This window comes from Pseudonaja textilis, chromosome 5, assembly GCF_049901715.1.
Source record: "Pseudonaja textilis isolate UNSWEBS1 chromosome 5, rPseTex1.2, whole genome shotgun sequence".
NCBI classification, from domain to species: domain Eukaryota; kingdom Metazoa; phylum Chordata; class Lepidosauria; order Squamata; family Elapidae; genus Pseudonaja; species Pseudonaja textilis.
Window position 1 is genome coordinate 74,724,502 of NC_141994.1, and position 25,730 is coordinate 74,750,231.

At 45.2% G+C, this 25,730-nt stretch overlaps 1 protein-coding gene across 1 annotated transcript in view; it reads left to right on the forward strand.

Moving 5' to 3' along the window:
* The first annotated feature begins 12,647 nt into the window (after nucleotides 1–12,647).
* Nucleotides 12,648–25,730, forward strand: part of LOC113452200 (C-type mannose receptor 2-like) — a 31,793-nt gene continuing 18,710 nt past the window's right edge. Inside the window, exons 1-5 of the mRNA XM_087935619.1 lie at nucleotides 12,648–12,681; nucleotides 15,308–15,402; nucleotides 18,437–18,583; nucleotides 20,569–20,677; nucleotides 22,513–22,576. Of these exons, the coding sequence (XP_087791745.1) occupies nucleotides 12,648–12,681; nucleotides 15,308–15,402; nucleotides 18,437–18,583; nucleotides 20,569–20,677; nucleotides 22,513–22,576 (449 nt within the window). The remainder of the gene's footprint in view (nucleotides 12,682–15,307; nucleotides 15,403–18,436; nucleotides 18,584–20,568; nucleotides 20,678–22,512; nucleotides 22,577–25,730) is intronic.

A 25,730-nucleotide genomic window follows, 5' to 3' on the forward strand; every position in this document is an offset into this window, starting at 1 on the left:
TCTCTCCCCTAAGGTAGAAAATATCTAGTCTCGGCTAAGAGTTGTGCCAGAAATGGAGGACGTGAGGCCTTTGCAGGCTTTTGAGCTGTCCGTTTCACTGCTTGTAGAGCCCGGCTAGGACTTAAAGGCTAGATGTAGACTGACCTCTTCAGTCTACAGGCAGTGATGGTGAATCTTTTTGGCACTGAGTGACCAAAGTGGAACATGCATGTGCCAGTGCGCTGGAAACCGAAGACCAGCTGGCCGGTGTGCATGCACGCGCTGTCCAGCTGGTCTTCACGCACGCCAGAGGGCTGGAAACCAAAGACCAGCTGACTGGTGGGTGTGCACATGCCGGAAACCAGAAGAGCAGCTGGTGACAGCGTGTATGCCCACAGAGGGAGCCCCATGTGCCACCTCTGGCACGTCCCATAGGTTCGCCATCACGGGACTCGGGGTTACATGACAGCAATGTTACAACATTTGAGGGCTGTGACAAAGAGGTGGGTCACAGGGGTGGGATCCGACTGGTGTAATTACCAGTTTGGTGATTTACATTTTGCACACGCATGCATGTTTCGCTCGCACGCGCACCTGACGCACGCTGTGTGCGCGTATAAAATGTCATCAACTGTGCTGCCCGGACAGCTGAGCAGCACTGCGCCCCGGTGCGCAGCATTTTAAAAAGCACTATTTTCCTACTTTTTCAACCACAGCTGTGCCGCTCAAAGCAGCTGAAGTAGACAAAGGAGGAAATAAAGGTCAGGTAAGAGCCCAGGCGGGCAGGTGGGCCAAAACAGCAGCAGACACAGAACCGGTTCTGGGTCCGCTGCTCTTCAGGGCTACCGGTTCTACAGAGCCCGACAGAATCGGTAGAATCCCACCCCCTGGTGGGTCAGACTATTCTTCAAAGCATCTGAAGGCAGGGCAAGAAGCGATGGATGGGAACTAAACCAAGAGAGCTGCAACCTAGAACTAAGGAAAAATTGCCGGACAGAACAATCAATCAGTAGAAGGATTTCTCTCCGGAGGTTGTGGGTTCTCCGTCACTGGAAGTTTTCGAGAAGAGATGGGACAACCATTGGTCTGAAATGGTCTAGTGTCTTCTGCTTGAGCAGAGGGTTGGGCTAGAATAGAATAGGAGAGTTGGAAGGCAGCAAACCCTATACCACTTCAGACAAATGATTATCCAGCGTCTTTTTTATTTTTAACTTCCAGTGTTGGAGCATTCACAACTTCCGGGGGCCAGTTGTCCCACCGATCGATTGTTCTAACTCTCAGGAAATTCCTTCTTAGTTCTAAGTTGCTTCTCTCCTTGATGAGTTTCCACCCGTTGCTTGAAGAGGCTAGAAATCCTCCAGGGTTCCTTTCAACTCTGTTTTTCTATTACAGCTGGACAACCAGTGATAAAAAAATGCCCTTCCAAAGTGAGATGAAAGCATTTGAGCAGTTAGAGAGGCTGAAGACATGAAGTTCATTCAGATGAAACTAATTTCTTCAGGAAATTCATATCAAGGTACAGAATAGGGGACGCTTCCTTCTGCCCACTCAGTCATGGAGATATTTCCTCCCGGAATAAAACTACTGAACGAGGAAGACAAGTCATCGATATAATGACTGATATTCATGGCCAGTTGATCAGCACCGACCTGAAGAGGAGACATTGGTGTGATTTGGGACAGTCTGTCCTAACTGGATACTCGTGACGTGCATTTGGACTGCAGCCCCCATAATTCCCATCCTTTCTCCCTGCAGCTAGGAGTGCTGAGAGTTCCCATCCCATGCCTTTGGGTGACACAGGTTCAAAGCCTGATGCGGTATCACAAAGGTGATTGAGAAATCCCAAGATTTAGCAAGGAAGGGGTCCTTTCTCTTTGTAGCCCTTTTTAAAGAAGCCTAGTAGAAACGTGGTTGTCCCAGCCCGGGGCTGGAAGGGACCTTGAAGGTCCGAGTCGAAACCTCCTGACCAAGGCGGCGTCTTTATACCACCCTGGCCAAATGGTTGCCCAATCTTTTCTTGAAAAACCTCCAGTAATCTTTCTTACCGCCAGGAAATCTCTCCTTCTTCCACTTTTAAGACACAACCACCCAGAGCACAGAAAATAGTGCAAGATCAGAAGATGCGCAGATTTGGCACATAGAATCACTAAGAGAAGAACATAGTGGAATCTATTGTTTGTTGAGACCTTCTGAGATGTCTTGAAACCATTAGATCATGTGAGTTCAATGATTTCTCACTAGCTGGAGACATGACCCAACTAGGGAACATCCTCAGTGCTAGAAGAAAGTGAGATTTACCCTGCTTATATATGTTTATATAAACATATAAACCTGTTTATATATATAATATATTTACTATTGACCTCACTCCTTTCCTAAGAGGTCTGTAGGGCGCGTGCATAAGCGCACCAACGTGCCTACAGTCCCTGTCCTATTGTTTTTTATTTTTTTTATTTTTCTTATATGTATCCATGTATTCATAACTGTTTTTACTTATGCCTATTATCTTGTAAACAATTGACAAATCAAACCAAACCAACCAAACAAACAAACAAACTGTCGTATCGGCCGATACGATCATGAAAGACGCGAGGCAGCGACTGCTTTCAAGCTCTTTTTATTTCAGGTTTTAATCTGCCGCTGGCTGGGTATGCGGCGACTTATATTGAACGGGTGCCGGGCACCGCGGCTAATGACAGCCGTTCGAATCGCCCGCGATCGGCTCGGCCAATCGCGGTCGCTTCGGAACGGCCAATCAGTGCCGCGCGCTCGACCAATCCGGTTGCTGTGCGCTTGTCCAATCAGGGGTGCAGGATTCCAAGAATGCAAATGTCCATACAGAACACAAACAACCAAAGGAAAGAAAGAAAGAAAGAAAGAAAGAAAGGAAGGAAGGAAGGAAGGAAGGAAGGAAGGAAGGAAGGAAGGAAGGAAGGAAGAAAGAAAGAAAGAAAGAAAGAAAGAAAGAAAGAAAGAAAGAAAGAAAGAAAGAAAGAAAGAAAGAAAGAAATACTAGGTGCTCGCCTGGTAGTACGGGTGGGAGCATTCTTGGCAGTTCTTTGATTTGGCTATTGTTGACTGTTCCCTTGTTTGCATTGGTAGTTCCTCGATTGGGGTCTTGCTGGTGAGGTGGTGTTTTGTCTTTCGGTTTCCTTTTGGGGCTTTTGGTTATCTCTTTTGAATGATGTGCATCTGTTCGTTATCTCAATGTTCTTGTGAATGGCTGATTTGATCGAGTGCCAAACTTCCAGCGGTTCTCTGAAGAGTATTGGTCAAGATCAGGGCTCAGATGGAGCAGTCTCAGCTGGGTCAATGAGACCAGCCACAGGGTGAGGCTGAAGGAAGTGATCCACAGCTGCAGCAAGGTGGCCAGGAGGCTCCTTTTGAGGACTGGGAGCAGCTGTTCCCATTAGCAATGAGGAGGAGGTGAAGTCCACACCTTCCTCCTGATCCAAGGACACGAAGAACAGAGAGGAGATAGGCACAATCTCCTGGTCAGCTAGATTACTCATGAAGAGGAAACCTCAGCTCTCAAGAAGGGCTGCACTGGCATTGCCTACGTAGCCCCACTCTGGGGACTTGAGCGATGCCCAGTTCTGTGCTTGTGCTGTGTCCCGACCTGTTTGACTCCTGGACTTTGTGTGCACTCATTGAAGTCTGTTACCCAGTGACTCTTGCTGTACTGCGCTTGGAGTCTGGATCTGCAAAACGGGGATGCTTTCTGAGGACCTCTTTGGGGTTTTTGAATAAACACCTGTAAAATTCTTGCCGTGTGTGGGGAGCAGGGGAGCACATTTTAGAAAGTTGGGAGGACATGACAGTTGTCTTCCGGTATTGGAAGGGCTGTCAGAGAGGAGGGTAGTTTGATTTATTCTTCAAGGCAAAAGAGACCAGACAAGTAGTAGTTTGTGGAGCTTGATAAAGATTTGACTTAAAAGAGAAATTTCCTGATGGATAATGATGGAATAGCTTGCCTCCAGGAGTTGTGGGTTTTCCATCACTGGAGGTTTTAAAAAATAGACTCGAAACCATTTGAGCAGGATGTCATAAGGTCTCCACTTGTAAGTCAGTTGGACTAGAAGACCTCCGATGTCCCTTGCAGCCCTAGGATTCTTCGATGTTATGTCAACCTCCTCTCCATTAATTTATCTGCCCAAAGTTTGTCCCTTTCTCACACCAGCTTCCTTTTCCTGCCTTAGACTAACACTCTCCTCCTACGATGTCTACCTTGTTCTCAAGAAGTTTTTCAACTCTGGAATCTGCTGGTGCATGTTTTTCCTCTTTCCGGCTTCATTTATTTCCCAGTGCCTGGATCACTGCTCAGCCGTGGCATTTCCACATTAAAAATGATCTCAATGTGCTTCTGGCTTCAGTAGATATTTGTCCTTTTAGTTGGTGGCCTGTTTGCCACACCTACACACCCCTCCCGAATACCCTCCTCAATAAATAGCTCCGAAAGAACCAGCATTGTACCCAGAAGGAACAAAAGCTCGCAATTCTCCTGACAGGATACAAGGACTGACCTGTAAGTAGCATCCTAGCATACTTCATGGGAGACCCACCGATCGATAGAGGGGACACTTCTGGCTGGTCCGTAGCATTTAATATTGAATTGTTCAGCATCTCGTGAAGTTTTCCACATGTGTGGCTTTTTATGTTTCTGCAATTTACCAAAAGGCCAATGAAAGGAAAAACTCTTCCTCAATGATATCTAGAATTCTTTTTCCTCATTTAACAACAGAAAGATGGAAGGACAGAGTGGAGTCCATCCAGGCCCCCGTTCAGTATCCCACAGAGGTCCACCCAGGAGTCTTTAGGCAATTCAGCAGTACAAAGAGGGTGGCAAACTGTTGGACAGTTAAGAATGTTTACTGATATAAAAATGAAGGTGAATATACCTGTTCCAGGATAATGTTGCAGGAACTAATCTGGATTGGTCACCGGGATCACAGTTTCTGTTGAGCCCATCTTCAAGGAATTTCTCTCTAGCAGAGTGTGGGCTTTGGTTGTTCTGCATGTGGTATTTATTTATTTTTAAAATTTTTATTGGTTTTTAAAACAAATATAAACAAACAAAACATAAAAACATCAGGCCATCTTCCATATATGTACATACAGTGCGCCGGTTGGTTTACAAATTGTTTTGTGCTTCCATTTAGTAGTCTTCAATTACAATTGCATTGTATATGGTCTCGTAGTTTCAATCCAATATTAAATACATTGGTATCATTATTAATCAATCATTTGACTATACTTTTATTCATTCATGCTTTAGGAAATAATATTTTACTTAATTTGTTTTGTGACAATTCATATTATCATCCTAAATCTTTCCTAAAATCATCTTGTAGATATAATAAGAATACATCTTTATATATTTAGTATTTTCTAAAAGTCTACATATTTCGTTACTATACTTTATTGTCTAACCATTGATAGAATAGATCCCAAACTTTATAAAATTGTTTATCATCCTGTTCTCTAATTTCAAATGTCAATCTGCTCATTTCAGCACATTCCAATATTTTCTTAATAATTTCCTCCTGTGTGCCTCGTAATTATTCCAAAGTGTCCAAGATTACTCTCATATTGTCTTTAATTTGTCTCTTTGGCAGAAATCCATTTTGATCAGGATGAATAAAATCATTTAAGTATTTTTTAAGTCTTTCTGCCAATATTGAAGCAAAAATTTTAAAATCTGCGTTTAGTGGGGAAATAGGTCTATAGTTCTTGATTTGTAATGGATCGGCCTCCTCCTCCAGCTCCGCCCTCCTGCATGTGGTATTTATGTGGTGCCTATTGTATGTGGCATTTTAGATTTTTTCTTTAATAAGTTTTATTGGGTTTTCACAAAACATAATATAAATAAAACATCTTTTCTTGAGAGCAGCATGATTCCACATTATCACATCTCCATACAGATATAACCTCCGTTACATATTCATCTTTGTATTCAATTTCATATCTTATCACTATTTTATCAATTTTTCAATAACTCTTCCCTTCCCTTACTTTCCTCAGCCTTATTTTATAATTATCTCATTCTTTCTAATTCAATTACATAACTTTTTCTAAATTTATTTATCTTTCTAGTCATTATGCTTGTACTTTTGTCTGTCCTACTTACAATTTCATAGATACTTTTCCATCATCATCCTGAAAGGAAAGAGAAATAAAATTCCCTCTTCCTTCCAGGCATTAAAAAGTAAGATTCCCCCTATTATTACCAAATAGAGTGTGTCGCCTTTATATTTTAAAATTATTATCCTTTCAAATCTCATTAAACATTTTAATTTATATTTTATACAATTGTAACATTCAATTTCTGATATCTATTTTATATCATATAACTCTTTATCAATCGAATTCCGCTTGGTACTTTCCCTTAACAATACACACTTAATTCTAAAAAAAGAATATATATATATATAAATAATGAATAAAATGATTAATCCATTCAAATTCATCTTGACAACTGATATTGATTTCATGTTAAATCTTTCACGTTTCTCTTCAATTATATTTTATAAATCCTTAAAAACAATTACATTATTTTCATTCCTTCCTCTTATTTCCTAGCAAGCATTCCATTACATCACAATACCAGTTTTATCTTTCACTTTAATCACCTCTGTTTCATATTTTCTAGCTCATTACTATTTCTAATATAACACTATCTCTTGTACCCTTGCAGAATCCTCTTTTAATTTATATTTTCAACCACTATCTCTATGTCTTTTAAATAGGCTAATAACTTTAATCCTTGTACGTTTCCCATTTCTTTATTTCCTGTTTCTGTCCCTTATAACTTCTTTTCCTTTTTATCTTTCCCCTCTTTTTCTCTCCACTCTTTTTGTCCCCGTCTCTCTGATTCTCCCTTCTGTAATCCTCTTCTGCTTCTTCCTCATGTTATATTTACTTTTCAAACAATTCTTTTTTTTTTGTTTCCCCAAGGCTTAAATTTTTAACTCCTTTCCCCCTTTTTCCATTACACCCCACATTGCATTGTTTGGTCATTAAAGATGGCTTCTTCTTTGTCCAACCCTTCTTGTTCTTCAAGCGTTTCTTGTTGTTTTTCATAGTTCAAAATCTCCATTTTAAAAAATTGAAGTGCGAAACCAAATGATCCTCTTCCCTCTTGTGACTCTTCTTTCATTTTTTTAAATTCCGTTTTTAATTCCTCAAGGAATACTGCCACTTTAAACACTTTTAAACAACCACCCGATTGATTTTAATTCAAACCACTAAAAATCCCAACACCCCAAATTCCCAAAATCACTAAGTAATCCAAAGCTCTTTCTTCTTGCTTCTTTCTTCCACTTTTCCTTTTCGGGGGCTTTTTTATTATTGTAGCAAAGTATATCCTTTGGAAATCTTTTTAAAGTTTCACAGTTAATTCTTTTTATTTCCAGATGATATTCTCTGTTATTTCCAAGTTCCAAGTTCTTTCTTTTTCTCTCCACTTTCCTCCTTTTGAGAGCTTTAGAATGTCCCCAAAAATCTTTATTTTCCCTTTGACACTTTAATTTCAGTTTAGGGTTACCTGTTAGTGTCGAAGTAAATCGACACGAATTTCTTAGTTGAGTCTCTTCTTTTCTAACTTTCAAAGCCAATTGCAGCTATCAATGTGAGAAAGAAAAAAAAAATCTTTTTTTCTTTTCCCCTCTCTTCTCCACCGCTCTAAAAATCTTCTTTTAGGAATAATGCTCTTAATAATTTTAGTTCCAGGGTACCTTGCATAGACGTTATCTCAGCTTAGCCTGGTCTGTCAAGCTCTCTCCGTTTGTTTTCCCTCCTGCTCAATCTTGTCTGGTCGGGTTCCTCTTTGAGGTGGCCATTTCTGACCACCACTGCAATCACCTTCAGGAAAGGGAGAAATGCCAAACCGAGGAGAGATCAGGCTCCCCTCGACTCAGCTGGTAGTCTCCCCCCTCTTCACCACCTCTACGGGGTGGCTTCAGCTCCGAATCCAAAAGATCGGGGCGCTCTAGCGGTGAGCGCAGATCAAAACCATGCACGGTTGCAAATTTCGGCCCGTCGCCAAAGAAGCCCAAACCAGAAGCATTTTAGATGTTGATTGGGGTATTGATGGCTGGCAATTAAGTTGTTGGTTGAAGTTTGCTTGTGCTGCCAAGCCCTCCTTTCATAAGTACTTGATAAACTGGTTTTAAATCAAAACTCTTGTTGACTGAAGAGTGGCCCATTTCTTAGGCTTCAATCACTTCCCTGGCTGTTTTTGTGCCTATTCATCCAACAATCTCTACTCAGGAGGTGATGAACACCCAGAAAGACTAGGAGTCTATGAGATCCCATCGTCCTCCTAGAAATTATCCAATCTCCTTCTGAAATCAACATAGTTGGAAGACATCAATAAATATGGTAACAGCAGCTTGAGTTAGCTTTCTCCTTCTTTTCCTTTCCAGATGGGGTTCGCCCCTTTTCATGTCCCCTTTTTGGGCTTCCTGCTGGCCTCTTTCTTCATACAAGGTAGGTCTTGATTGATACAAAAAATGCTGAAGGCAGAGAAAAGCCACAAGGATGGCATGAGGTCTGGATGCTAAATTGTATGACGAACAGCTAAGGGTACTAGTATATGTCTAGTCTAAGGGTACTTAGATATGTCTAGTCTAAGAAAGAGAAGGACCAGGAGTGACATGATAGCAGTCTTCCAGTATTTGAGGGGCTTTCATAGAGAAGAGGAAGTTGACTTACTCTCCAGAGCATAGAAGGGCAGAAGAACCACCAATGTGTGGAAACTCATTAAAGGGAGATCCAACCTGGAAATAAGTTTCTTCACAGTGAGAACAATTATTCAATGAATAGTTTGCCTCTTGTGGCTGCTCCATCACTGGAGGTTTTCAAAAATAGACTGGACAACCATTTGGTTGGGATGGTATAAAGTGTCCTACCTTGAACACGAGATTGAGCTAGAAGACCTCTGAGGTCCTTTCCAGCCCTAGGATTCTTCGATGGACAACTCAAAAAAATGGATGTAGTGCCAGCCATACAAGTTGGGGAGAAAATGCCCAATCATGGCAGGAAAATATAAAGATTGTCATCACCGAACTGAATGGAAGCTAAGCTCTCCCCTCAGATCCTCAAGTGTTGAGATGACAAAGGTCAGGAAAACCTCTAGAGGCAATGTCATTCATCCTGGACCAATTGTGGGGTTCACAGGAATGGGAGTCAAAGCCAGAATGTGGGCCCAACCATGCAGTCAAAGCCCTGTTCTTGTGGATGTGTGTTGTGACATTATGTGAGTTATAACACTATAGGAACCTCAAATTATTTTATTTATTTTGTCAAGCTTGTATAAGAAAACAAGTAGAAGTATAAACACGTAAGTATAAACAGGTATAAGTATATACATAAGTGAGTATGAATAAATGGATAAATGGGAACAATAGTACAGGCAGGGTAGACACGCTGGTCCACTTATGCACACCCCCTTACAGACCTCTTAGAAATGGAGTGAGGTCCAAAGTAGACAGTTTAAGGTAGACAGTTTAAGGTTAAAGTTTCGGGGGTTTGAGGATGTAACAACAGAGTGAGGCAGTGCGTTTCAGTCATTGTCCATTCTGTTGTTGAAGTCGTATTTTCCGCAATCAAGTTTCGAATGATTTACTTTGAGTTTGTATCTATTGCTTGCCTGTGTTTTGTTGTGGCTGAAGCTGAAGTAGTCATTGACAGGTAGGACTTTGTAGCAGACAATTTTGTGTACTAAGCACATAAAAGACCATAGGCGATATAGTTCTAGTTTGTCCAGGTTCAAAATTTCAAGCCTGGCAATATAAGATATTCTACCGCAAGCAAAGGAGTGGAGCACTCTTCTCATGAAATGGGCGTTGATAGAAGTTACCGTGAATGACCTTCCTGTCTATGCTGCGAGAGAGCCCAGGATGGGTTGACTCCTTCCTATGACGACATAGCTGAATCTGTACTAAGACATAAAAGCCAGCCCCCGGGAGAGACCCCAGCTTTGGCGAAGATACTTGACAGACTGAAAGGTGTCTCTGAAAGCCCAAAATAAATACAGAAATATGTCTTACCCTCTCCGGACGAATCAAGGGAGGGGCTGGGCTCTCTTGCAGCATAGATAGAAAGGGTGTTCATGGTAACTTCTACCAACGTCCATTCTCCTCCGTGCTGCACCGAGAGCCCAGGATGGGACATACCAAAGCTTGCATGTCCACGGGCGGGTCCTCATCTGGCTCATCGCACCAACTGTGGAACCACTCATTGAAGCACCCATCTGCCGAAGGCTGCAGTCACCGAGGCAAAAGCATCCAGACAGTAGTATCTGATGAAAGGAGATGGAGATGTCCATGTGGCCGCACGACAAATCTCCTCCAAGGATGCTTGGGTCGCCCCGGCAGCAGAAGTGGCCGCGCTTCTGGTAGAGTGCGCCATCAGACCTCAGGGAACCGGAAGGGCCGCAGCTTCGTAGGCCTGCTCAATGCAAGACCTAACCCACCTGCTCATCGTAGGAGAAGAGGCCTTGTGCCCCAAGTGAGAAGGGGAAAAGGAAACAAACATGGCTTCCGACTTCCTGAAGGAGGAAGTGCGCTTAATGTATATTCTAAGAGCCCTTCTTACGCCTAGCGTGTGCCACTGCCGCTCTAAGTCATGGTGCGGGAGAGGACAGAAGTCAGGCAAAACCATGTCCTGGGACCTGTGAAACCAGGTGTTAACCTTCGGAATAAATGAGGGGTCCAGACGAAGAAGAACCCTATCATCATGAAAGGAACAAAGGTCCTGTCTGATGGAAAGAGCAGCAAGCTCGGAAACCCTCCTGGCAGAAGTGATGGCAACAAGGAACCCTACCTTCAGAGTCAGGAAACGGAGAGACACTGTTCTAAGGGGTTCAAAGGGGGGGCTTTGTAAGGGCATTAAGGACCAAATGAAGGTCCCAGGAAGGATACCTGTGAACCACCGGAGGGCGCAGGTTGGAAGCCCCTTTCAAAAACCTCCTGACTGGAGTGAGATGGGATAAGGAAGGAAGCGAACCCCATGAAAGGACCGAGGAGAGGCCCGCAACCTGCCTGCGTAAGGTGTTGGGGGCCAAACCTTTCTCCAGCCCATGCTGAGGGAAGCCAAGAACTTCTGCCAACTGGGCTGAAGCAGGAGAAAGACCCTCTTTGAGGCACCATCGGGAAAAAGCCTTCCAGGTGGCATCATAGATGCGCCTTGTAGATGGTTTGCGAGAAGCCAGGATAGTGAGGATGACCCTTTCTGGAAGATCAGCCTCCTCTAGCCGCTGCCGCTCAAGTGCTACACGGTCAGCTTGAACCACTGGGGCTCTGGGTGGAGCAGGGCCCCCCTGGTGAAGGGAGATTAGATGGGCAGGGATCCTCCAAGGAGAAGCCCCCGATAGGTTGACCAGGTCCGCAAACCAGGGCCTCCTTGGCCAATAGGGTGCCAGGAGGAGGAGCTCCGCACGCTCCTCCAACATCTTCCAAATTACTGTCGGAATGATGGGAAGCGGGGAAAGGCGAGAGGAGACCCTTGGGCCATCTGCACCGAAGAGCATTGGTCCCCTCCGCTCCCTGGCAAGGAAACCCGGTGAAGAATCTGGTGACTTGGGTGTTTTGAGGAGTGGAGAAACCATCCACCTCCGGTGTTCCGAATCTGAGGGAAAGATCCCTGAATAGAGACGGAGGAATGGACCATTCTGCCTGGTCAACTAGGCTCCTGCTGAGCCAGTCGGCCTGGGAGTTGTCGACCCCAGAGATATGGTCCGCCAAGATCGATAACAGGTGTTTCTCTGCCCCTAACCCCAGCCGTAGAGCCCTGCTCATGAGGGCTTTGGATCTCGTCCCCATTGCCGGTTGACATGAGCCTTGCGGCCATGTTGTCCGTAAGACTAGAACATGAGAGCCGGTCACTGATTGCCTGAAATGCTTGAGAGCCAGAAAACAGCTCTGAGCTCAGCCAATTTATGGGAAGGATCTGTTCCGATCTGGACCAAACGCCTGAGTTATCTGGCCCTGCATATGGGAACCCCAACCCAGGAGGCTGGCATCGGTGGTTATCACTAGCCTGTCTGGGTCCCTGAACAGGAGTCCCCTCCAGATAGATGGGGCATGCCACCAATTGAGAGATCTCCGGATTTGTGGCGGGAGTGGGACCTTGATGGATGAGCGGCTGGTTCCTGCTCGTTGGTAGAGAAGCAGGAACCATTGGAGGGCTCGGGAGTGGAGCCGAGCCCATGGGACGATGCCAATACAGGAAACCATCTTCCCCAGAAGTTTGGACAGCAGCGACAGGGGAACAATTTGACGTTGCTGGATCTGGCTGATGATCTCTGCAAGGCTCCTTCCACGAGCTGGGGACAGGAAAACCTGGCACGACATGGTATCAATGACTGCTCCCAAGTGTTGCAATTTGGTTGTGGGAGAGAGCTGGCTCTTTTTGGCGTTGATGGAAAATCCGTGGCTCTAGAGACACGACAGGGTAATTTGCAGATCCCGATGGGCCGCAAGGATGGAAGAGGTAAGAATCAAAATGTCGTCCAAGTAGCATCAGATCCTCACTGGAACAGAACGCAGAGATGCCACCAACGCTGCCAGAACCTCTGTGAAGACCCTTGGAGCCGATGAGAGGCCGAAGGGAAGTGCTCGAGACTGGTAATGGGTATTCTGATAACAGAAACGGAGAAACTGGCGATGATGAGGCCCAACTGGGATGTGGAGGAGAGCCTCAGTGAGATCGATGGAAGAGAGGAGGTCGCCCTCCCGAACGCTCTCTAAAACAGAACGCAGAGTCTGCATTTTAAATCGCTCTATTTTACAAATTGGTTGAGAAATTTAGATCAGGATGGCTCGCCACCCCCCGAGGCTTTGGGAACGATGAAAAGGCGAGAGTAAAGCCCACGTCCGTGTTGAGACGGGGAGCAGGTTGAATAGCCCTGATTTCAAGAAGGTGCCGAATGGCCTGATTCATGAGGGCTTGCCTGGAAATGTGCTGAGACACAGGACAGATCTCAAATTGTGGAGGTGGGGTGGGGTGAGGAAGTCCAATTGTCACCCTGACCTAATAGTGCTGAGCACCCAGGCGTCCGTCGTTGACTCCTCCCATTTGGAGGCAAAGAAGGCTAGGCGACCTCCGAGGGGTGGGGAGAATGGGGGATTACTTTAGAGCGACGGAAGGAACGACCCCCTCCTCCCGAAAGGGCCATTTACCATGGCTCGGGAGCCACTTCCTCTGGCGACAGCTTGGCAGTGACCAAGGCCTTGCTGAGGAATGGTCTGAAGAGAGTAGGTTTGAAGACCAATGCAGAGGATGTCTACTCTGGGCGAGAAGCTTCTTCCTCTGAAAGATTTTGGTCAAAAATCTCATCCTCTTCACACTCTGAATGAGAGGAGTAACTGTGTTCAGATGGTGAAGGCCCTTCCTTCCTCATCAACCTGGTTCCTCCCATTCTGGTAGAGAAGGATGGACCCTGAGGTCCTGGGGCCAGTGTAAATCAGGATGATGAGACAAGGAACTTGTAGATTGAGAAGGGAGAAGGGCCTGAACCCTTTCCAGAGGTTGAAGAATTTGCTTGAAGCCTTCAGCCAATCCCTGCCTAATGGCTGATGAGACTACATCTTGGATATCCCTTGGTCTACGCTCAAAGGTAGAGGCAGAAGGCAGAAGGCCGGCTGGTGTGGGAGTGAAGGTGGCTTCAGGCCCAGATTAAGGAGAGGTCCAAGGCCTGGAGGGAGGCGGAGGAGCATAGGGCACAGAAGCCTGTTGGAAATAAGGCCCAATTCTGCTTAAATCCTGAGGATCTGACTGTACAGCAAGAGCCTCAGGAGACCAGGATGGAGGATGGAAAGGCTCATAGATAACTTCTCCTCCCCTGGGAGGGCTTGGTTGGGGCCCACGAGTATCACCTGAAACATGCTGTAGTTGCACTCCCTTCTGTTGAATAGTCCTGTTGAACTGCCTCTCTAGAGCTGCATGCCTGCGCTTCTCTGCCCTCAATTCAGCCTGAGTTGACTTCTTAGGGACTAGAGCCTTGGTTTTGATTTTAGCAGCCACCTCCCTCTGGACTGATTGGGTGCGTTGCCTACGTCTTTTTCTCCTATTGGGCTTAAGACACTGTTCCACTCGGAGGGAAAGCTCTGCCAGAGCCTTATCTTGCTCCATATCCATAAAATAAAGGCTCTTGCGTTGGAAAGAAGCTGTTTAGAAATTTTTCTATTAAGCCCCTGAGGGTATAAACAGACCCCCGGGGCTTACAAAATGGCTGTTCACCTCATGGTGGAAGGCTTGAATCCAAGATGGCTGCTGACTACAGGAAAACAGGCTCCAAGATTGAAGAATCGCTCCTTGGGCTATACAGAGCCCCGAGTGAAGTCAGCAAGGGAAAAACACAGCAACCAGCTACACGATCAGCTGGCTGGAGCTCTTATCAGTTTGCCGATCGGGTTTACGATCCCTCCAAACTGCAGGCATGGGGGAGGTCTGCAGACACTGCACAGAGCTTTGTAAAGCTGCTCCCAACGTTGCAGGAGAGAGAGAGAGAGAGAGCCCTGCTCTTCTGGAAGAGCAGCTGCCCAGATCCCTGGGAGCTGCTTGAAGAGAGGAAAAAAGTACTGAAGATCGCTGGTGACTGCTATCTAACAGAACGCTTTCAGAGACACAGCTACTGACTGAAAGGAGCCGAGTCAAAAGCTGGGGTCTCTTCCGCGGGCTGGCTCTTATATCTTAGTACAAACTCAGCTATGACATCATAGGAAGGAGTCAACCCATCCTGCAGCATGGAGGAGAATACTCAAGTTATTAATGTCTGCTATACAGTGTCGATTCCAGGCAGACGAGCTGCATTCAAGCATTGGTCTTGCAAAGGGTTTGTATACCCTGGTATGCAGTACAGTGTTACCAGAGAAGTTTTGCAAAATTAAATTAACAGCCCTTAATGCTTTTTCGGCAATGCTGTTACAGTGAGCTCTGGGGCTTTGATCTTTTGAAATGACTACTCCTAGGTCCTTGACAGAGTGAGGGCTGTCTGTGAGGTCATATCCGCCTAGTTTGTATGGAGCGTTCTGATTTTTGTCGCCAGTGTTTAAAACAGAGCATTTGTTGGTTGAGATTTGAAGTTGCCAATTGTTCAGCCCTTCTGACACATAGTCAAGGTTGCATTGTAAGGTAGCAGTATTGTCAGGATAGTTTTACGTCATCAGTGAAGAGGACGCAGTTGCTTATAACATGACCGCAAAGGACATCTATGTAAACGTCCCTCTTCCTCCTCCTCCTCCACTCTGCACTTTGAATCTATGGGTTCAGGATGGGTGATCTACAAATCCTTCTCTTTGACAAAATCTCCTCTTTTCACCAACAGATTTGGAAACGGTATCTTGTCCTCTGGACTGGTTCCTGTATGAGCAGCATTGTTACGGATTTTTTAAGGACCACTTGACCTGGAATGATGCAGAGGTAACAGGAGTCCCATCCACCTCCGTGTTTTTCGGATGGCCGGTTCCAGTTCAGCCTATTGTCTTTCTGAGCATAATGCTTCACTGTCGGGAGGGAGGGAGGGAGGGAGGGAGGGAGGGAGGAAGGAAGGAAGGAAGGAAGGAAGGAAGGAAGGAAGGAAGGAAGGAAGGAAAGAAAGAAAATGAAGGAAGGGAAGGAAGGAAAAGGAAGGGAGGGAGGGAGAGGGAGGGAGGGAGAAAGGAAGGAAGGAAGGAAGGAAGGAAGGAAGGAAGGAAGGAAGGAAGGAAGGAAGGAAGGAAGGAAGGAAGGAAGGAAAAGGAAGGGAAGGAAGGAAGGAAAGAAAGAAAGAAAATGAAGGAAGGGAAGGAAGGAAGGAAGGAAGGAAAAGGAAGGGAAGGAAGGAAAGAAAGAAAATGAAGGAAGGGAAGGAAGGAAAAGGAAGGGAGGGAGGGAGAGGGAGGGAGGGAGGGAGGAAGGAAGGAAGGAAGGAAGGAAGGAAGGAAGGAAAAGGAAGGGAAGGAAGGAAAGAAAGAAAATGAAGGAAGGGAAGGAAGGAAAAGGAAGGGAGGGAGGGAGAGGGAGGGAGGGAGGGAGGGAGGAAGGAAGGAAGGAAGGAAGGAAGGAAGGAAAAGGAAGGGAGGGAGGGAGAGGGAGGGAGGGAGGGAGGGAGGGAGGAAGGAAGGAAGGAAGGAAGGAAGGAAGGAAAAGGAAGGGAAGGAAGGAAAGAAAGAAAATGAAGGAAGGGAAGGAAGGAAAAGGAAGGGAGGGAGGGAGAGGGAGGGAGGGAGGGAGGGAGGGAGGAAGGAAGGAAGGAAGGAAGGAAGGAAGGAAGGAAGGAAAAGGAAGGGAAGGAAGGAAAGAAAGAAAATGAAGGAAGGGAAGGAAGGAAAAGGAAGGGAGGGAGGGAGAGGAGAGGGAGGGAGGGAGGGAGGGAGGGAGGAAGGAAGGAAGGAAGGAAGGAAGGAAGGAAAAGGAAGGGAGGGAGGGAGAGGGAGGGAGGGAGGGAGGGAGGGAGGAAGGAAGGAAGGAAGGAAGGAAGGAAGGAAAAGGAAGGGAAGGAAGGAAAGAAAGAAAATGAAGGAAGGGAAGGAAGGAAAAGGAAGGGAGGGAGGGAGAGGGAGGGAGGGAGGGAGGGAGGGAGGAAGGAAGGAAGGAAGGAAGGAAGGAAGGAAGGAAGGAAAAGGAAGGGAAGGAAGGAAGGAAAGAAAATGAAGAAGGGAAGGAAGGAAAAGGAAGGGAGGGAGGGAGAGGGAGGGAGGGAGGGAGGGAGGAGGGAAGGAAGGAAGGAAGGAAGGAAGGAAAAGGAAGGGAAGGAAGGAAGGAAAGAAAGAAAATGAAGGAAGGGAAGGAAGGAAAAGGAAGGGAGGGAGGGAGAGGGAGGGAGGGAGGGAGGAAGGAAGGAAGGAAGGAAGGAAGGAAGGAAGGAAAAGGAAGGGAAGGAAGGAAGGAAAGAAAATGAAGGAAGGGAAGGAAGGAAAAGGAAGGGAGGGAGGGAGAGGGAGGGAGGGAGGGAGGGAGGGAGGAAGGAAGGAAGGAAGGAAGGAAGGAAGGAAGGAAGGAAAAGGAAGGGAGGGAGGGAGAGGGAGGGAGGGAGGGAGGGAGGAGGAAGGAAGGAAGGAAGGAAGGAAGGAAGGAAAAGGAAGGGAAGGAAGGAAAGAAAGAAAATGAAGGAAGGGAAGGAAGGAAAAGGAAGGGAGGGAGGGAGAGGGAGGGAGGGAGGGAGGGAGGGAGGAAGGAAGGAAGGAAGGAAGGAAGGAAGGAAGGAAGGAAAAGGAAGGGAAGGAAGGAAGGAAAGAAAATGAAGGAAGGGAAGGAAGGAAAAGGAAGGGAGGGAGGGAGAGGGAGGGAGGGAGGGAGGGAGGGAGGAAGGAAGGAAGGAAGGAAGGAAGGAAGGAAGGAAGGAAGGAAAAGGAAGGGAGGGAGGGAGAGGGAGGGAGGGAGGGAGGGAGGGAGGGAGGGAGGAAGGAAGGAAGGAAGGAAGGAAGGAAGGAAAAGGAAGGGAAGGAAGGAAAGAAAGAAAATGAAGGAAGGGAAGGAAGGAAAAGGAAGGGAGGGAGGGAGAGGGAGGGAGGGAGGAGGAAGGAAGGAAGGAAGGAAGGAAGGAAGGAAGGAAGGAAGGAAGGAAGGAAGGAAGGAAGGAAGGAAAGAAAGAAAATGAAGGAAGGAAGGAAGGAAAAGGAAGGGAGGGAGGGAGAGGGAGGGAGGGAGGAGGAAGGAAGGAAGGAAGGGCTGAGCCAGAGGTGACCAAATGTTATGATCAAAAAGGTCAATATGTTGGCCAGGACGTGATCATGGTTGAAATGAGGGGTCCCTGGTGCTCTCTGAGCTTGGTTATTTCCCTGCAGATGTTTCATCGCTCAAACTAGCTCAGAGAGTACAACGGACCCCTCACATACTTAAACCTCAGTTATAGCAAAGCATGGCTTAGGGTTGTCTCATGGTAGGACTGAGGAGCAATGAAAGCCACCTCATGGGGTACAGCAGAGAGAGGATATTGAAAGTTGAAGCTTCTACCACAAGGGAAACAAATTCTTGGAGGAATGGGAGCAGGGTCTCAAAATAGAATCAAAGAAGGATTGTGTTTGCTAATCGAGGCAACCTTGAAGTCCTCAATTCTGGTATAGTTTATCTTTGCCAGCCTAACTGATAAGTTTCTCTTTATGAAGACTCTTTCCCGAGGATAGTAAAAGTAGACGGGAAAGGAAGTAGCTTGATATTTGCTAATTGTGCATATTTATGCATATTAGAATACAGAATCATAGAGCTGGATGTGATAAATACTGCAGTGAGCCTGGATGACCCAGACTTGTGGAATTGACAGAGGGCTCAAAAATCAGGGCTCTCCAAACTTGGCCACTTCAACACTTGCGGACTTGAACTCCCAGAATTCAACAGTCAGACAAGCTGACTGGGAAATTCTGGAAGTTGAAGTCCGCAAGTCTTAACGTGGCCAAGTTTGAACACCCTGTTATAAAGGACAGGGTCAGCATCTAAAGCAGGAAGCCCTAACCTCCGTCCGCTTGGTGTCTCCCAGACAGAATGCGCTACCTTCGGGAAATGGTCTCACCTTGCCTCTATTCTCAGCGAGCGGGAAATGGACACCATATCTTCTTATCTACTCACCAACTACGCAGAGAGTTTTAGAATCTGGATTGGATTGTACAAAATCAAGGGCGCAAACGTGAGTAGAAGTTGGGAAAGGAAGGGAGTGAGTGGTATATCTTAAAGACAGTAAAAAGCTGTGGGGGGAAGGGAGGAGGTGACAAGAATAGGCCAATTTGTCAACGGATTTACATCATGGGACAACTCAACCAGGACTTTACAAGAGTAAAGTAATACTATTACTAAATTTGCAGACGATACAATAGTGGTGGGACTCATCTCGGGGGATGAATCTGTCTACCAAGACGGTAGCTTTCATGGTGGGGAGACAATAACTTGGTCCTCAACACCAATAAGACCAAGGAGCTGATGGTGGACTATACAGAAGGAATAGATCAGATCTCCAGCCCTGGCTTCTCAAGGGAAACAGAGGGGAGCAAGTGGCCAGTTTTAAGTTTCTGGGTGATGCCCTAAAAGAGGACCTGACCTGGGGGGCTCACATTGCAGCCCTGGTCAAAAGGACCCAGTAGTGATTCTACTGCCTGAGGCTTCTCAGGAAACAACAATGGAATGGGAAACTGCTGAGGACCTTCTATCGCTGCACAACAGAGAGTATCTTAACTCACTGCACCTGTGTGTAGGGTTTGCCAATTGCACAGGGGCAGATAGGACAGCACTCCCGAGGGTGAATGTCATTGCCCAGAGGATCATGGGTTGCCCTCTCCCCTCTTTGGAAGAGCTTTAGAGCTCCTGCTGCCTTAAGAAAGTTCAAAATATTCTCAAAGATCCATCTCATCCTGGGAACCCTTTTTTTGAACTATCACCACCTGGCAGACGGTACAGGAGAATAATAAAAACAAGCACAAATAGGCTGAAAAACAGCTTCTATCCCAGGGCAGGAGCTCTGTTGAATTCTACTGTATGGTGCAATATTAAGGCAATATCAGGGGTTTTCAATTCAATGTATAGAATGCGAAAGATGTGTGTTTGTGTTTATTTTCATAGTCACGATGTGCACTGAAGATGGTGTTTGATTTCGTTGTACGAGGTGCAGTGACAATAAAGGAAACTAACTAACTAACTAACAGCATGATAGCAATCCTAATATGTGGATTTCCTTGGAGAGCTTTCAAAACTTTCAGTTTTGGATCTGAGTGCAACTTTGGGACCTTAAGAAGTTGACCTTGGCGATGTTACATACACTTTCTAGATTGAGCCTGGAATGGACAACGGGACAGATCCCAGTTCTCTCCAAATGACCCGTTTATTCAGATCTAGTGTCCTGCTGATATTCTGCATATCTTTCAGTTTATCGGAGAGATATTTGTGTAACCATGCTGGTTTCTTCTTGGATTTCTCGTTTTTCTTTTTCAGTGGTATTGTGCTAGGCTGGACCACCACCCCAGCAGTTGCGTAATTTATTTTTGAAAGTCTCCAGTGATGGAGCAAACACAACTTCTGGAGGCAAGGCGTTTCACTGATTAATTGTCCTCGCTGTAAGAAAATCTCACACTAGGCTGGATCGCTCTTTGATGATCTTCCACCCATTACTTCTTGTCCTACCTACAGAGGCTTTGAAGAGTAGATAGACCCCTCTGCTCTGTGGTAGCCCCTCAAATATTGGAAGACTTCTGTCACATCACCCCCTAATCCTTCTCTTCATTAGACTAGACATACTCACTTCCTGCAGCAGTTAATCATATGTCTCAGTCTTCAGCCCTCTAATCTTTGTTGCTCTTCTCTGTACTCTTTCAAAAGCCTCAACATGTTTTTTGTATGGTGGTGGCCAGAACTGGATTCTAAGTATACGATGTGTGGCCTCACTAGTGCAAATTAAGCAATGCTATCACCTTTTCTGATCTTGAGCCTGTCTTGGTTTCTTTCGGCAGCTGAAGAACATTGCTGGCTTATACTTAAGCGGTTGTCCCCTAGGATAGCTTGATCCTTCTTACATTTGATCCTTTTGTTGTTGAAAAGTACAGCTGAGATGAAATATCCTGATCTCTGCAAGATTCAGAAAAACCCTTGGAGAGATGACACCTCTGTTGCTTTCTCTCTCTACAGACACGCGTGAGATGGGTAGACTCAGCCCTGGTGGACTACCTTCCTTGGACACCCGGTTTCGCTTCCAACTCTACAGGGGCTCGGAATTGTTTTGCGCTATGCAGCCTGAGTAAGGAGAAGGTTTTCTGTTCTAATATATCAGATTTCTCAAGCACGTGTTCTCCAGAGGTGTGAAAATGCACAACCTTCCAATCCTTCACAGCCAATATGCATAAAGTCAGAGACTGCGTTCACAAAACCCAGGGTCTTCGTTTCTGAATGAGTCCTATTTAGTAACTTTATGTACGCATAGGGACCATTTCTATCACGAATGACTCTAAAGAGTGTATGCACCCATCCAGGAGAGCAGAGGTGGGGAAGGATGGTTCTTTATGACTCGTGGACTTCAATTCCCAGAATTCCTGAGCCAGGGCCATCACTCTCCAGCCCTGCAATAGAAGGCAATCATGTTAGAAGATGGTAGCCAAAACAAACAGCTTCGCCATCATCTCCATCAAACACAGGAAGATCAGTAATTTCCATGCTGCTAGAAGGAACCAATTACCAAATAGTCCCAAAGGTGTTTTTTTTTTCCAAAAGGCAACTATTCTTTCTTGGTCCTCTCTTTGAAAATGTTTAGCTTCTCATCCAAGAAACTTCTTTAGTTCATCATGGAATTCCGGTTGCCTTTTGGAAAAAGCACCTTTGGGTCAACCATGATTGGAATGACTGAGAATCTCCGTAGACATTCACCTATCAAATCAATTACTGAAGGCTTTCTGAAAAAGTTGGTGGCTTTTTGCACCAATATTCCGAATTGGCCAAAATATGGAATAAGAGCTTACTGTCAATGTTGGTTTGGACAACATGTGTTAATCCACATCCCTACAGACAGGCACAAAATCTAATACAATACTTGAGCTTAAGTATTATAATATTACAATACTTGCATATTATATTGTAGCTGCTGGCTTTCCAACTGAATCAAGCAGACCTAGGTTAATTTTGTTAGGATTGATTTTTTTTTTCCATGGCTTACAAAGATGTGCAAACTTTACTTAGCCAGGAGGTCAGTTTATTGCACAAAATTCATTTAACACCTTAATTCACTAAGCAAATTAAGTGCACCCAGCCACAATTGGGATCCGGAGAGGTGATTTTTCCCTACTTGTAGCATCTTTCCCAGTTTTGCTTTAACCCCTGTTCCAAATCCTGACCCTGGAGAATTAAATATTACCGACAGCATCAAGACTGAAGTGATGGTGTTGTTTGCCAGGTGTGAGAAGGGAAGCTCATAAAACCTGCATTGAGACCTTGAAAGAAGCTGAACCCAGTTAAGCTCAATAAAGAAACATTCCAAGATCATCAGAATGGGATATATTGATTTTGCCCTGGGTGTAATGCCACCTATTATCCTTCCTCACTCCTTTCTCAACAACACTCGTGTCATGGCTGCCCTTCTGTTAAGCTAGCTGACAGCCTGACATCAGTAACTAGGGGCCAGGGAGCAGTGGGGGTAGGGATGTAGGGAGAGAACTCAGAGGAATAGAAACCAAGGAGTAGCATCCCGTGAGAAGCATCAGCTGTCTCAGGGTTGTTAAGCAAATCTGGCTTCCCCATTAAGGTCACAAAAAGGGACCACAGGAACTCAGAACACTGCAAGCATCATAAATATATGCCAGTCACCAAATGTCCAAATTGATCATAAGAGTACTGCAACAGTAATGTCAAAACCAGTCATAAATCATTTTTTTCAGCGCCACTGTAACTTTGAACGGTAACTAAATGAATAGTTGTATGTTGAGGACTACCTGTAAACTACAGTGGCAAAGCTATATGTTTAAATGTTGCTATCCAAAAAAGTTAATCCTTTGTGACAATACATCCTGTTTTCTTAGGTACAAATGATGAGATCATTACAAAAAATCGCAATAAAAGTCTCATCACTTATTTGATTTCTTCTAGACTACAAAAGATGGAATGACCAGCATTGTCGACTAAAACATTCCTATCTGTGCAAGATGGCTTTGTACTGAATACAGCTGGAAACACCTTGAAGGTTGGAAGCCGGACTCTCCCTGGCTACCACACGATCAGCCTGCTGACCCACAGAACAAGCCTGTGCATCAGGCTTTCTTTTCCATGTGGTGTCACTAATCAATAAACTCTAATCCAAGTGCAGACGATGCTCTGAATTTTTCTCTTGTGTCTTGTCATTCATTGAGGACTCCCGGTGCCCCCAAAAATATATGAACCAAATCCAAAATGAACCAATTCAGGCAGCATCGATGATGTTCCCTAGTTGGGTGGAAATGGGATATATATATGACACGCCAACATCAAAAACATCTAAGAAACCATCAACACACCATTAGAACATGCAACATCACTGTAGCACACAAACCAATAAAAGCTCTCTGAAATATCTTAAATAAACCAAAAGACTCAGAAGGAAAAAAAAGAAAAAAACAGGAGTCATCTGCACCATTCAGGGTTAGGACTGTAACAGACAGGGGAAAACTAGCATAGCGCATCAATGAACACCAACTAGCAGTCAGAAGACCCAGTGAAAACCCCTTAATCTCCTAACACACTGACAGTAAGCTGGGAAACTATGAGCATTCTACATCAAGCTAAATCCAAAAATACAAGAGAATCCCAGGAATTAGAGAATTCTGTCATCAACCATCCTCTCCAGTGCCCAATAACTAGATAAGCAGGGATTAACACAAGACAAAGAATCACGTGTGAAAACAACACCCTAACCAAGGTATTACTAAAGAGAAAAACACACCATCAACATTGGCAGAGCAAGCTATAAATAGCAAAGTCCACTCCCTTGTAGAACTGATGATGTTCTCTAGATGGGTCATGAAGTATCCGCAAGAAAGCCATCAAGCTCAGAGAGCACCAAGAACCTCACAGATCAATCCTGAGCTACAAATATTTTATACTACTTGAGCTTGATTGTGGGGTCCTTGAGGCTCTCTAATCTGGGTTGTTTGCTTGCAGAGACTTCATTATTTGGGCTTGTGTTGATATCAGTAATCCAAGGGTCTTCAGAGCGGATCTGTCTCAGAAGGAAGGAGGGACCTTCTAAAGAATTTAGCCCAAAGAGCTACATACACCACACAAGAATTCACAACTTGCTCAGATGCAGTCTGATTATGATTAAAACATGCCGTAGAATCCAATGTGCGCCAAAAGAAAACTATAAAAAGGAGAGACTGGCCGATGGTCTTAGTTGTTCCTTAGTATATTCCTGAGGGGAAGGGTGCTGGAGGTTTAAGTTGGTGAAATGTTAAAGTTGGGGTGTTTTCTTGACTATGCTTACTTGCTTATTGTGCAGATGTAGCCCCTTATCTGTCCAAGCCAAGGTCAACCATCTTGGCAGACCAGATGTCTGAAACACCCCCTGAATATGACCCACATGACAGAGGAAGGTACCCATCCATTGGAACGTTGAACCCAGGTCGCAGGTCCCCTTTTTCGGGATGGTCTTTACTTAGAACGGTTGCTAGGTGACCTGCTATAAGTTAAGGACAACCTGTATTGCCATTTGATGTGACGCTTCCTAGCTAGCAGAAAATTGGATCATCATGGATTAGAACTGATGCGTTGCTTTTTGTGTGTCGCTTTTAGTGAAGTCACAGTCAGTCGAGTTTTATCTTTTTAACATGATTTTAGATGTTTTTTTTTCACTTTGGATTGGGAGCCAATGTTTTAAATAAATAAGTAAATGAATAAATAAGACTACATAAATAAATGAGTCTGTCCGCAGACGGGTTCCTTAACATGAAATGGATTCCTAGTGATTCTCTGAGTCAAGAGGTAGGTCTGGCTGATCAGGTTTATTTACCTCATCTTGGCTTCTCCAAGTACGGCACGGTTAGTACTCACTGTGGCCAAACACAAGATGCTGATAATTTGAGGGCAATTAGCCACGTGGAGACTCTCAGCCTCTATCAAGGTTTTTAAAAAAGCAATAATCCCCCTCCTTTTATAGAAAAAAATGCTGGCAATGGACTGATTACTCAACCATTCCCTATGTATCCTGGAATGCAACCTTTCCTAGACCAAAGAAATACTTGAGTTGCATCTAGCTGTCTACCTCATCAGGTGAGAATCTAAACTGTTCAAAGCGCAGTTCCTTTGCATGATGAGGACTTAGTGAGAGGAGGTTTTCATTAGGGATGTCATGGCTCTTGGAATTAAGTTGAGAAATGTCTGGACTACAAAAGAGACTCCCTTGTTTTTCAATCCTTGAAAGTCTACATCATCAATCCCATCAGGTTAAGGGTCCGATACTTTTCCTGTGAAAACCAATAAACTATTTTCAATTTTATATCTTTCGTTGCTTTCCTTTCTCATTAGCGTTTCTTAACCGTGGCCACTTGAAGACCCATGGAGGTCAATTCCCCATAGCTAGCCAGGGAATTCTGGGAGTTCGAAGTGGCCAAGATTGGGACACTCCACACTAATCCACAAAACTGCTTATGTGCAGCTTAAATTGTCCAACCTCCAACTCAGACGAGCCCAATCGACATGGCAAGAATCACTTAGTGTCCTGCTTGTTGTATGGTCTCCCTCTGCCTGCTGCCAATATGTCAAGAAATCTAGAGAGGAGCAGTTTGGGGAGGTGGGGGTGTACCAGGACCCTATCCCATCACTCCCCCCCTCATTTTTTGTCCAAATAATTTGCTCATCACTCAAATAGCCATGGTTTGCTACGAATATGCCATTTCGCCTTTTGCTGCTATGAATCCACTACCCCAGGTGACTCTCTTCCTCCAAGAAAGATGCTTCCTCCAGGAAAGGTGTGCTGTTGACACCTGTGGCTCAGGTTAAAAGTTGTCCGTGGGGACCCTTGGTGCTCACTGAGCTTGGTTGTTGGATGTTTCATCACTCAGCCAGGTAAATTAGCAGTGCTAGAAGGGAGAGGGCCCCAATCAGGTGCTAAAATTAAACTCAGTTTTCCCCAACACCATCACTCTGCTAAACAACTAATTCCCACAACACTGTCAAATTATTTGCTAAGACTGTATGACCATTATTCTTCTCATCCTTCCTAGTGCCCATCTCTTCCCACTTATGACTATAACCGTGTTGCTTGTAGCTTTGCAATTTAAATTGTCTTGTTTCCTAGTATGATTTGATTGCTTATTAGCAACCTATGAGCTCTG